At 32.4% G+C, this 13,027-nt stretch overlaps 1 protein-coding gene and 1 long non-coding RNA gene across 2 annotated transcripts; both read left to right on the top strand.

Moving 5' to 3' along the window:
- The first annotated feature begins 908 nt into the window (after positions 1–908).
- LOC147395868 (NAC domain-containing protein 2-like) lies at positions 909–2,556 on the top strand. The gene is made up of 3 exons (XM_086452548.1): positions 909–1,095; positions 1,320–1,588; positions 2,099–2,556. Exons 1-3 carry the CDS (start codon positions 960–962, stop codon positions 2,405–2,407), a joined length of 714 nt encoding a protein of 237 aa, XP_086308674.1. The 5' UTR covers positions 909–959; the 3' UTR covers positions 2,408–2,556.
- Positions 2,557–4,943: 2,387 nt separating this feature from the next.
- On the top strand, positions 4,944–10,567 carry LOC147395867 (uncharacterized). The gene is made up of 5 exons (XR_015181223.1): positions 4,944–5,554; positions 5,799–5,912; positions 8,427–8,507; positions 8,596–8,648; positions 10,513–10,567. It is a non-coding gene; the product is annotated as an uncharacterized LOC147395867 (long non-coding RNA).
- Positions 10,568–13,027: the final 2,460 nt, after the last annotated feature.

Raw genomic sequence — 13,027 nt, 5'->3', positions numbered from 1 at the left:
TTGTAATCACCATTTATGTAAATAGTCCCTAACAAAATAAATATGAGAAGCTTTCACCATTCAAAGTGTGGTGGTTTTCAAACACTCTTAAATATAGACATAGTACATGTTATTAGGATACATATAAAAATAAACAGTTGGATTTTGTCTTTACATACTCAGGATCATGTATTTTTTTCATAAATCATCAGATATGTTGGACAAGTAAATTAATTACATTTTATTTTGTAAAATGCGTAAAGCATGACGTATACCTCATTTTTAATGTGTGGTTCTCATGCATTTGGTGTAAAAAGTTTGATACACTCCCTCTTTCTTACTAAGAGATGGTGGTCCCCTTATTGGAAACATTTTCAAGGGAGGACAATGGAAAATATCGCAGTGTGAGCCTATTGGTTTGACCCATGATAAGATGGAGTTATATTCAAATTTTGGTTTTGGTTGAGTAATGTTGTGGGTCCCGCTAATCTAATTTATGTGCTTTTTGAAGAGGATTCCATTACGGCATTATGAATCACAGTGAAAATTCTAGAAGGTAACAGAGAAAGTATTATACACACCACGTTTGTACACAACACTCACAAAAGGACTTTTGATTGGGAAGAGGACATCAAACATTTGCACCATAAGAAAAACAGCGAAATTCAAATGTTTTATTGGACACATAGTCAAGATAAGCTGGTATCATGGTGGACCTCAAAGCACTGAAATATAACTATAAGATGTAGTTAGATTCGGATATTTTTTTATTATTAATGTCTCTTTCTAGAAGTGATGTGACAGTGCGTACATGTTGAAGTGTAACTTGGTTTTGGAGTTTGGAGTTTGAACTTTGAAATAATAAGTCATTGGTCTCTATAAATAGAACTCTTAACTTCCTCTCAAATTTTCATCTCCACTTAAATCTCTTCCTTAATTTCCAATTGAAAGAGTGAGTGAGAGAGAGAGAGACAAAGAAAATGTCACACTTCATATTTTCACCAACGGATGCAGCCTTATTGCACTACCTCAAAGCAAAGATAAACAAAGAAATCCTTAAATCAAATCCTATTATGGACTGTCAAATCTACGACTTTGTACCATGGAAGCTCCCAGGTATGAATTTATATTTTTTTCTGATTACAATTTTTCTCCTCTATCTTATAAGTCTCTAATTTCATGTTGAGTGAGCTAGTTTGTATAATGGAAGAAGATTTGAGAGGTCACAACTTTGTAAGGCATAGAATTCTTGATTGTCATGGTGGTCCACCTTAACTCTTGATTGCCTTTCAATTAAATAATGAACATGTTAATAAAATAATTTTATGAATTTTTTTCAGGACTTGAAAATGTAAAAGACAAGACAACAGAACAATATTACTTTGTTCCAAGAGAAAGGATGACAGTAAATTCTTCTAGACCCAAAAGAATTGTGAAAGGAAAAAAAGGTGTGTGGAAAATTAATGGTAAGGGTAAAGATATTCTTGATAAAGAAAAAATGCCGATTGGACACATGCAAGGACTAGTGTTCATACTCGACAATGGCGAGAAAACCCCATGGTTAATGCATGAGTACACTTTACCCTCAACTTTTGATCAAAATAAAAAGGTTGGTTTAAGTTTTTAATTTTGTAATTTAAATCAAACCATTTACTCCTGTTAAAGCAAAGGGGGTATAAAAGTAAATTTATTGAAATTTGTGAGATTCCAATTTTAGGCTTTTAGCACAATATTCATTATAATTGAAATTAATTTTTTTTAAAGAAACTAAGTTAAATTTAAAAATATCCTTCCCAAAAATAAAATGTAATAGTAAAATATTAAAGGGGTATTTTAGTAATTTCAAAAAGTATTTTCTATTTGGTGAAGAAAATTTTGAAAATGACACTTTCCTTAGTATGTAGATATATTCACAATAAATTGACACCCAAAGTAGCGTATCAAAATTATTAGAAACCTCATGAATTTCACACTTTTTTTCTACATTTTATTTTTATTTTTTTATTATTGGTAGTTTCTCTTTAAATTTGATATCCATCTATTTTTTCTACTTTTTTAGTAATTAATTTGTTCTCCATTTATTTTTCGGATTGTAACTTTTTTATGTTTTGTGTTTTAGAAGATATTTCAAAAATGGGTGGTATGTAAAATTACAAGGAGTGGACGAGCAAAATGGACTGAAGAGATTGAAGAGATCAACCATAATCGATCAATTGTGAGCTCAAATTTTGAAGGAAGAGATGCAAACAATGATGCTCAACTGATTAATGTCGAGCAGTTACGACAACAACAGCATTATAGTGATGTTCAAGAAAACAATGAATCTGATGTGATCTCAATGGAATATTTTTACAATGAAGAAGAGGTTTTGAAACTTGATCAAGCTTTAGAGTTTGTCGGGCAATGCAAATTTGTTAAATTGGACTAAATCCGATATCCACAAATGACGTGAGAATACATTCCCAATTTACAAATTTACCCTCATTAGGCTTGACGTTGCTAGTGACTTTTATGTGGTGTCAGGTGAAAAAAGTTTAAGAGAGGTCATATTTGTAAATATTAATATAATGAGGTGTTCGTAGCAAGTAAAGTCTTTTACAATGTTGAGGAGTAACTTTACTCTTAGAAACATTAATGGATTTTGATGATAGTCCAAGTGGTACAAAATTAGTTAATTTTATTAATTTGTGACTGGCATTGAATGGGATTTTTTTTTTTTTTTTTTTTTGGCTCTAAATAAAAAAAATAGAACTTCTATTACCAAATTATCTTTTGCCAAAAGCACCCCAAGATACTTATTGTCAACCAGGGGCGGAGCCAGGATTTTGTTTTCGTGGGGGCAAATTACAAATAGAAAATTTTTCTGATTTTCTATGGGGGCAAAGCAGCAGAATGTTAAAATTTTTTGTGGGGGCAAATTACAAATAAAAAAATTTTCAAAACTTCTATGGGGGCAAAGCAGTAGAATGTTAAAAAAAAATTTAAAATTATTAATACCTCCTTATGGATTTTAGAAATTCTTGTGGGGGCAATTGCCCCCACTGTAATTCCGCCCCTGTTGTCAACCATTTACTTATTTTATTTAAAAACTTGGGGTGGAATAAGTAAGAGTTGGGTGCCAATAGCAGCTCTCATAAAAAATTGTTATGCAAGGATCAATCATAATAAAAAATTGCAAAATTTATGTAATTCAACAATATGTTTTTATTCAACAAGATTGCCTAAATGAAAATCAAATTTACAATATCTCAATCATTCCTTCTTAGAAAAAAAAATTAAAAACTCCACATAAAAAATTCTTAAAAAGAGTCCACAATGAATATGTCATATTAATGAAAGGGCATTGAAGTAACATTGAAATTGACATTGTTTCAAGCATTGGTGATGTGGATGTGTCCATAGAACCATAGATGATTTTCATTGAGATTTGAGTGAAAAGCACCTATGATTTTGTGCAAGGTTGTTAAAAGCGACCCTATCAGGTCTTAGGTGGACCCAGACAGGGCTTGTTAATGTTTTAATGCGTGACAACTCAAGATTAGTTAAATATTTGAGACATTATTTATCTTTAAAATTGCTTAAATACCTTTACAACATAATTTATACAAAGTTATTATTTTAATCCCACTTTTTGAAACTCCACTTTAAGCAAGTAAGGCCTAGGCACTTAAATGATCTAGGCAGGCATAGTTGCAATTTTTAACCACAGAAGTTCAATGCACACCAATGTCCCAGACGATGTCAATTTTAGTTTGTAAAATGATCCCCCATTTTTAATGTGTGGGTCCCATGCATTTGGTGTAAAAAGTTTGATGCACTCTCGCCAAAACTATAATGTCATGTATAACTATCAGTTATAAATGAAGTTTGGTTGTCCCACCAAATCCCCTAATAGATATGGTGGTCTCCTTATAAGGAAAAATTTTCAAAGGGAGTACAATGGGTCTGCCTTAGCTTAAAAGAAAAAACATAAAATAAAAAAGAAAAGAAAAAGGAAAGAAGGCAAATCTCGCATTGTGAGCTTATTGGTTTGACCCACAATAAGATGGAGTTATATTCAAAATTTGGGTTAGGTTGAGTAAAGTTGTGGGTCCCACTAATCTAATTTATGTTTGTTTTGAAGATGATTCCATCAAATGACTCAGTGTGAAAATTCTAAAAGGATACAGAAAAAGTTTTATACACACCAAGTGTGCATTGTTGTACGTAACTATAAGTCATATTTGTGCATTATAATAGGTCCAGTTGAGTTCCCCCCACATGGACTTTTGACTGGGGAGAAGACATCAAACATTTGCACGATTAGAAAAACCGCAAAATTCATGTTTTTTATTGGCACATGGTCAAAGTCCTGAAATATAACTATAAGATGGAGTTAGATTGGGATTTTTTTTTTTTTTTTTTTTTTTGATGTCTCTTTCTAGAAGTACATGTTCAAGTGTAACTTGGTTTTAGAGTTAGAACTTTGAAATAATAAATCTTTGATTTCTATAAATGGAGCTCTAACTTCTTCTAAAATTTTCATCTCAACTTAGATCTCTTCCCTTAATTTTCAATTGAGAAAATAAGTGTGTGTGTGTGAGAGAAAGAAAGAGTGTGTGTCAGACTACAAATCCTTATTGGAATCTCTCAACTATGAATGTATGTTTCTTTTTCATTACTATTTTTCTTCTTTGTCGTACAAGTCTCTAATTACATGTTGAGTGAGCTAGTTTGTATAATGGAAGAAGATTTGAGAGGTCGCAATTTTGTAAGGCGTAGTGTTCTTGATTGTTATAGGGGTTTTCCTCACTATCTCAAAAAAGCTAAAATTTGGCATTAATATAGTGTTAAATTCGGCGCCCAAGTCTCACGTTTATTTGGGCCGGCCCAAAACCTGCAGTTAAATCCAATAAAATAATTTGTTGCTAATTCGACGGGCTAAGCCCAACGAACCATCAGATTTATTTCTCTTCTAACAAAGAAACAAGTGAAGCCCAACAAAATAATTTGACGGGCTAAGCCCAACGAACCACCAGATTTATTTCTCTTTTTAACAAAATAAAAAATCGAGAATTTTCATTGAAGAACACCGAAGCTCACATTCGGTCTGTTGTTCATCGAAAACTCAGAGCCATTGGAGAACACCCAAGAATATCGAACGAAAACTGACATTCGATCTCTTGTTCCATCGAAAACTCACAGAGCCATTGGAGAACACCGAACGAAAAATCACATTCGATCTCTGTTTCATCGACAACTCACATTCGATCTCCTATTTCAATCGAAAACTCACATTCGATCTCTTGTTTCGATCGAAATCTCACAGATCCCTGTATCGATATCCTATTTTGATCAAAAACTCACAAATCCCTCAATCTCTTGTTCCGAGAATTTTCGAACGATCTCTCACTCTCACTCTACGCCTTTGTCTTCAATCGCTCACGTCCCTCAAATCGAAGAACACCTAGCTCTTTTCACTTCGTCGATGAACTTTTGATTTCTCGGAGCTCAAATCAAAGTTCAAGTCGAAACACTAAGAACTGAAGCTCACAAACCCTAAAAAATCACTCTAGATCTCTCTTCTTCGTTTGAGGTATTGCTTAATTTCTTTTGATTTTTTTTCTTTGTTGTTAATGTGTTAATTTCTTCTGATTTTGTTTCTTTGTTGTTAATATGTTGATACATTGCCTTCTAGTTTTCAATGAAAAATGGTAGCTATTTCAATTGAATAATCTTATTGAGTTAAATTATGTTTTGTAGAGAGCTTGGTGTTTGAAATTTCTACATCTTTGTTAATCTATTTATTTCCGTAGTGTGACTTTTGTCATCATTTTTAGGCTACTTCAAGAGTTTGTTGACCAACATGGAAGTGATATATACCTTGTCTGGTTGGTTAAAGAACAACGCTTCAATCTACCATATACAGCTTGTTTCCAAACTTATGCTTGAAGGTCAGATTATGTGGCTAAACGAAACACAATGCTTCTATTAGTGTTGATTCTAATTCTTTTGTGTAGGAAGAATTTTAATGACTATTAAGCATTTATTTGTAGAAATATGGTTTAAAGCATTATTAATAGAATTTTCATGATACTCTTGCTTTGTTTTATTTTGGACTTCCCTAGTTATCCTTCTGATGTACCTCCCCAATGAATGCTAGTAGTCTTAATTTGTTGTGCTCTTGAGGTCGTGACTTCAAATCTTTATGTCCTTTACTTAAAAGGTGGTTACTTAATTGACTTCACTTGACAAGGTGGAATGGTGCATCCAATCCGAGGATTAGTCATGTTGGATAAGATTAGATAGGACAAAGCACAACATCAACAATGAAATGTGAAGTACTAAGAGAATAAAGTCCACACAAAAGCTCTGTAGATTTTCGAATATAAAAACTCAAAGCAAAACCTCATATTCTTATTCAATGAAATGTGAAGTACTGAGAGAATAAAGTCCTACATCAACAATTTTCTTATATTTGATTGTTGGTTAGATTTTACCATTCCTTTGAATGAATATTTATGATTTGTATCACATTTTTATAAAAATTAAGAAAAATATTTATTATTATTAGTTTATACTTTAAAATATATTGGTATACTTTATTATGGTAAACTTTTTCAAGAGAGTCCACTTGTGATGTTAATTAGTTAGTCTTTTCAGCGGTTAGTCTAAATTACTTGACAAACATTTAAGGTTAGAAAATTAGTTTTTTTTTTTTTTTTTGGGTGGGGGGAATGAATATTAGGCAGAAAGGTAGTCTCTTGTCTGTCACCTCAGGTTTCCAGCTTGTTAAGATCTTGTATTGTGCCATATTTTTGGTGACGTGTCATTTTTTATAATCATTTGGATTAGACAGAATCTTCATTTTCTTTTGACATATGGCAAATAATCATTTGGCTTACGTCATCTGCCACGTGTATGAAAGCTGTTATCAATCCAGTTCTGTATAGAATCCAAAGTAAAGATACTTTAAGAGATTTTGTAACAGTGAATGAGCAAATTACATTGAATACTTTGTCATGAAAGTCGCACATGCGATAGGCAGCAAGTGAGTTGACAATACGTATCTGATAAACTTGTGCACACACCACAGCCCCTATGTGATTGTTAATGAGTACAGGCATTGAGTCCATGACATGCTTGGGCTATGACTTCCTTTCTTATTGATCAACCAAATTCTTGTAGGCAAATTTGACTTTTGAATTCACTGTATTCCTTGGATTGGGCTTTTTACGACTTACTTTGTTACTTATACCTAATTTTTATATTGTCCTTGAGGCTATTAGAACTCTAAAATCCGTAGAATTTATCACAATGCAGTGACTTTAGTTATCGTGTTGTTTTTGCATGATATTATGTGTTTTAAAAGGGTTGCAATTCATCCATATATGTGGATACACATATCATGTGAAGGAGTTATACTAAAATAATCATAAATATAGTTGAAATGAAAATATATTTGACATACACAATACCTTAAAATAAAATCTGAGGTTCTGCTAGAGGTGCTGAATGTGACAGGATTTCCTAGAGGTTCTGTTTATCATGAGTCATTCAAGTACCCAAATGAACAGGATTTTTCCCCCCTTCAATCGCTGGTTTTTGTTGGAATCTGATGTTACAGTTGTCTGTAATTAAACTTTATCTTTCTGATTCCTTAGTATTTTTCTGAAGCACAGTTTTAGAGCTGTAATACGCATTAAATTTGTTGATAAACACAATGATATTGACAAGATTTTCAGTGAAACATAAATCCATTACCCTCTAACATTCAACAATAACCTATGTTCTGAAATTCATTAATAGTGAAAGTAGTACATTAGTGTTCTCATGCAGGTACTTCCTATGGTTCAAATCTTTGTTCTGTTTTGGGATCTTTCGAGTAGAGCCTAAAATGGATTGGGTTTTATTCGAATATAAAATGCAAGTGATAAGAATCTTATTTTAGTAGATTTGGTTCTTCATTATCCGCCAAATCCTTATTAAGTTATTAAAATTAAAAATACAAAGAAAAATGGACTCTCTTCATAAGCTTAGAACAAACCCTTGAAACTTGGGTAATCATGGTATATGCTTATTTTGTATCCTTGACTGAGAAAATAATGCGTCATTTTCTCAATAATCGGTTACCTACTTAAATATTTTGTGTTTATGCATCAATGTTAATGTAGCGAAACATGTACTATCGCATAACATTTTTCTATTTTTGACTCTTGATAAAATTATGGGACTGGTACATAGCTATCCGGATGTTATACATTGCTATTCTTGTACAGGACACTCAGTTTTATTCTTTCCTCTGTGAAAAAAGTCTCTTTTAGTGTATCTTTAATCTTGTGCAGAGTAGGAGTAGAACCAAATCTGCTTTGATTGGAATTTGTACATTTTTTTAATCATAAAGTAGCTTATTATTTATTCGCATCAACATCTATTGGGGCTTTCAATGAATCTTTTGTGTACTACAGGTTTTTCTCGGTATGTTAGTAAAGGTTACTTCTCTCGATTTACCACTATGGCATCGCATTCTTGTTCTTGAAGTCTTGAGGGTAACAGCAACAACTTAGCTAACATTATTATTTTCTTGATTATTATATGTTGATTATTTAGATAACTAGAAGTTATACTTTCTGGCAGGGCTTTTGAGTGGAGGAACGGACATTGCGCCTCCTTTTTTAGAATTTTGACATGTAAGATACAAAGTTCTGATCCATTTTTCTGGTATTGTCATGGTTGACATATTGGAAAGAATTTTTAAAGTCATGGATCCAAGTCCAGCTTAATAAATAATTACATGTTTTCCAAGTTTAGTCTGATTTTGAACCTCTACCAACTGGTTGATGCCGAGTCATTGATTATATAATGTTTTTGATGTTTCCAAGTTAATGTTGTTGCCAGGAACCATGCACTGATTTCAAGTTTCTTATCTAATTTGGACCTTACCTTAAAGTGGTTTCTGCCATTGACAAGAATTAATACTTGTGGCTTAGTTTCATCTTCTTACTCTTATCTGGAATTATTTGGCTTTTTTAACTTATGATAGTGCTTTTCTTTGCCTAGTAGCATGAAAATGTCAATCAGGTATAATTGGCTCTAGTTCATGTTAATAGCATGCAACTTGTCGTCCAAACAACAATTTTTCCTTGGGAAAGAGACCAGATTTAAATGTTTCTTATGTGGAAGTAAAGAGTATCAGTTTTAATGATCACTCATAAGAAGGATTTGAGGACATATTAGACTTGAGATCAATCTCTCATGTAATGTTAGAGGATAAATGAATTTTCTCTAAAGATTCCAAGGTTAAGATCCAGCTCCTCAACTTGTCATCATCATCATTTATCCCAAAAATTTGGGTCCAACTTAATGAATCTTGTTCCTCCATTCAATTATGTCTAAAGCCATGTCTTCTTTTAGTTCAAATGTGTTCATACATGCTCTTATGACCTCAGTCCACATTCCTTTTGGGCTTCCTCACTCTATTTCAGAACCTTCAACATTCACATTCTGTCTGTTGGGGACTGTAGTCAGCCTTCATAGTACTTGACCAGACCATCCTTAATCACCTGTTGACGCTATTACTAAATTTTTGACTAATGCATTTAATTCTAGACCAGAACCTTCAAAATGGCTATGTTTGATATAAGATCCTTTAAGACATCACTAAGTCTATAGAGAAAAGGAAAATCCATACACAGAGACCTATCCCTCAGCAAATATATCTTGAAACCTTATTCTATCCCAGGAGTCAACGTTATACTGATCATTAGTGCTTTTACTGTGACTATTTTCTGGAATTGAATTTGCAATGCCACCCATTAGAATTTGTACCATAACTACTTTGAATAATAGAAAACCAAAGGCAATTCTTTTTGAAAGTTTCTAAAGCCATATATACAGAAACCCTTACTTTCTTCCTTGATGTTCACAATGTTTGACATTCTCATCATTGAGAGTGCACATCTGCTTCCTGGTCACTAGATGGTCTTTCTTCATGTTGTTGCCCTCCCAATAGAGTCCTATAGAATTCTTTGTAATATCTATATCCAAATAAGGTAATTTTAAATAAATATGGGTAGTAGAGAGGGAGATTTGAATAAGTAGGGACATTATTGTACCAGTTTTGAGTTTTCTCTTTTATTGGTCTAAACTCTTTAAGGAGTCCATTTTTTTTTCCTCTCTATAAGATATTTTGGGTAGCTTGATTGGGTATATAACATTTCTATATAATAGTTTACATGGGGCTGGGGTTTTCTAGCGATCTGTATTTGGTTGATTAACTCAACCTCTTTTCTAATGAAATTTTATTTATAAAAGGTTGTTATTCCTCTATAAGATATTTAGTTCATTGGTACAACTTTCTCCTAGCGATGTTACTTTAGATAATTGTTCCAGTATATTGCTGAATAATTCAATGCTTAACATTTTTAATTATGAGGATAATTGCTCTTAATGGAATTGCCAGATCATTTTGATTTTTAATTCTCAATTAAGTCTTGAAGTTTTATTATTCAAAGTCTAGTTACTCACCCATTGTTCTACTTATTTTTCTTGTAGGCACCCCAAGAACACAATGTTGTGGAGGGCATGGTTAAAGATCTTGCCCGAGTTGAATGGGCAAGCAGCATGGTTTGAAGAGATTGAAGAGGTCAACCATAATCGATCAATTGAGACCTCAAATTTTGAAGGAAGGGATGCAATCAATAATGCTCAATTGATTAATGTCGAACAACTACGGCAACAACAACATTATAATGATGTTCAAGAAAACATCGAATCTGATGTGACCTCAATGGAATATGTTTACAATAAAGAGAGGTGTGAAATTTTTTTGGACAATAACTTATGGGGGCCACCAATATATTGTAAGCCTTAATTGGGTCCATTTTAAATTTCTAATCCAACAACGGTTGGGTTTTTATGTAATTTAGATTTTCAATCAACAAATTTTGATATCAGAGAGGGTTTAATTCTCTCTCACTTTCAATCGAAGTCAAACTTGTTAAATGATTTTATGATTCGAAGATTGAAAAGTTTATTCAAGACCCCTTCATTTGATGTAACTTGTTGTATGTTGCAAAGTGTAAACTTATAAGTTGTGACATGTAATACAAGTCAACTTTGAAGCAGCCGTACTTCAAAATTTTGGTAGAATCCACCTAAATTTATTTGAGATTACACATTAATTTTTCAAAGAGTCACAATAATATGATTCTCTTCTTTGACATACGCCCCACCATCACAGAACCGTTAGCACTACTTTGGCAAATTCAAACTGACTTGAAATTACCATACCTAAGTTCAAACCCTAAAATACAGTCATCCTCAATCTTCTTATTCTCCCTTACCTAAGTGAGAGCATCAACAAAATAGCTAAACGGCAATCGAACACCTCCTTGGTTTCCAGTTACTTCCCTTCGCATCCCAACAATGTCATTTCGTTAAAGATCAGATTTCAAGATGTAGTTTCAAAATCTGGCAAAATAAACAAAATAAAGATTAGTGAACTAAAAGCATATTAAATCTAGGATTTTATTTGATTTATTAATGTGTGCCATTAGATCTTAGGGCATACGATAAAATGCAATAAATAAACTTTGGAAAATGACTTTGTAACGAAAATGACCTTTAAAATAATTTTTTTTTTACAAAAATACCCTTAGATTCCAATTTTCAAAGTGTATTTATTGCATTTTACAATGTGCCCTTAGGGCACATGTTAACAAGACCCTTAAATCAATTGAGATATAGAAGAAATGAAAAAAAACAACATAATGAGGATTAAAGTTAACCAATTGTAGAGATGTTTCTTGGCTTCGAACTTTCTGTACATTCGGTGTTTATAGTGGTCCAAGACTCCCAATTCGTCAAAAGTAGGATGCAACTTGATCCAGTTCAAATCGAGAATCGAACCAAACCGATAGCCTTGGGGTGGTTTGGTTCAGTTGGGAACAAGTTGTGGTTCGGTTCCGGGTTACAAAAATGGAGAATTGATCAATTTGATTCATTTCTCGGATCAAACTTGTATAGAATCGAACCAAACCAAACCGAGAACTAAACACTTATGTAATATATGTATATAATAATTATTATGAATTGTTTTCGGAGTTAGAACATAGGTTAATGGTTTTTATGGATAAACTAATGACTTTCTATTAATAGATTGGTGATTTATTTTATGAAATTTTATGTTTATCTTTTCATTAAAAAATGTTACTTACAATTTATAGAATATTGGCAACCCATATAACCGAACCGAAACCGACTTTAAGTTGATTTGGGTTGGCTTGGTTCCAATGGAATTTATTTTCAGTTCCAATTTGATCTCAGACCAAACCAAGTTGCAACCCTAAAGGAACCCAGACCTGACAAAGTGCAATTTTTAGAAAATGCCATTTTCTTTATTATTTTTCAATTAAATACAGAGATTGCCCCTTCACCAAAACCGCTTATTTGAATGGCATTTTTAATGGTTTTCTTTTCTTTTCTTTTTTTTAAACAAAAAAAATATATCATTTATCTTATATTGTTAGTTTTATGTAGGGGTGTCAATGGGTCGGTTCCGATTCGGTTCCTAAGGAACTTAGAACCATAACCATTAATATTAGTTTGGTTCCGGTTCTTGCTGATTGTGGTTCTAGGTTCAGTTCCAAAATAAATGGAACCGGAATCGTCAAAAATCATGGGTACCCATTGGTTTCGGTTCTCAAGAATCAAATGAGAAAAAGAGTATTTCAAATCATTATAACAAAAAATTAACATATTATCACAAAAATTATTAACTTAGTTATAATTTGTTATACTAAAGATACAAATTAATGATTTTTTTCAAAAGTAAAATATTTATCTTTGTTAAAAGTAATAAATATTTAAAAGAATAATTCATTTTAAGCTTCAATGGATAACTTATACGAAAAATATTAGTGAGATCCATGAAGAGAGTTAGAACATCAAGTATGGCCCAAGCACATTTACGGTTGGCTTTGGAGAAAATGAGAAGATCATCCGCAAAACACAAATGGGTAATGTTTTGCTTATTACATCTCGGATGGTAATCCAACAGATTTGCCTG

This window comes from Akebia trifoliata, chromosome 8, assembly GCF_017979445.1.
Source record: "Akebia trifoliata isolate Shusen 1 chromosome 8, ASM1797944v1, whole genome shotgun sequence".
In the NCBI taxonomy this organism is placed as follows: Eukaryota; Viridiplantae; Streptophyta; class Magnoliopsida; order Ranunculales; family Lardizabalaceae; genus Akebia; species Akebia trifoliata.
This window is presented reverse-complemented; position numbering and strand designations above follow the sequence as displayed.

Coding starts and splice junctions, on each gene's coding strand:
- LOC147395868 (XM_086452548.1), top strand. CDS start 960: ATGTCACACTTCATATTTTCACCAACGGATGCAGCCTTATTGCACTAC. Junction 1,096..1,319: donor TGTACCATGGAAGCTCCCAG/GTATGAATTTAT, acceptor AATTTTTTTCAG/GACTTGAAAATGTAAAAGAC. Junction 1,589..2,098: donor CTTTTGATCAAAATAAAAAG/GTTGGTTTAAGT, acceptor TTTGTGTTTTAG/AAGATATTTCAAAAATGGGT.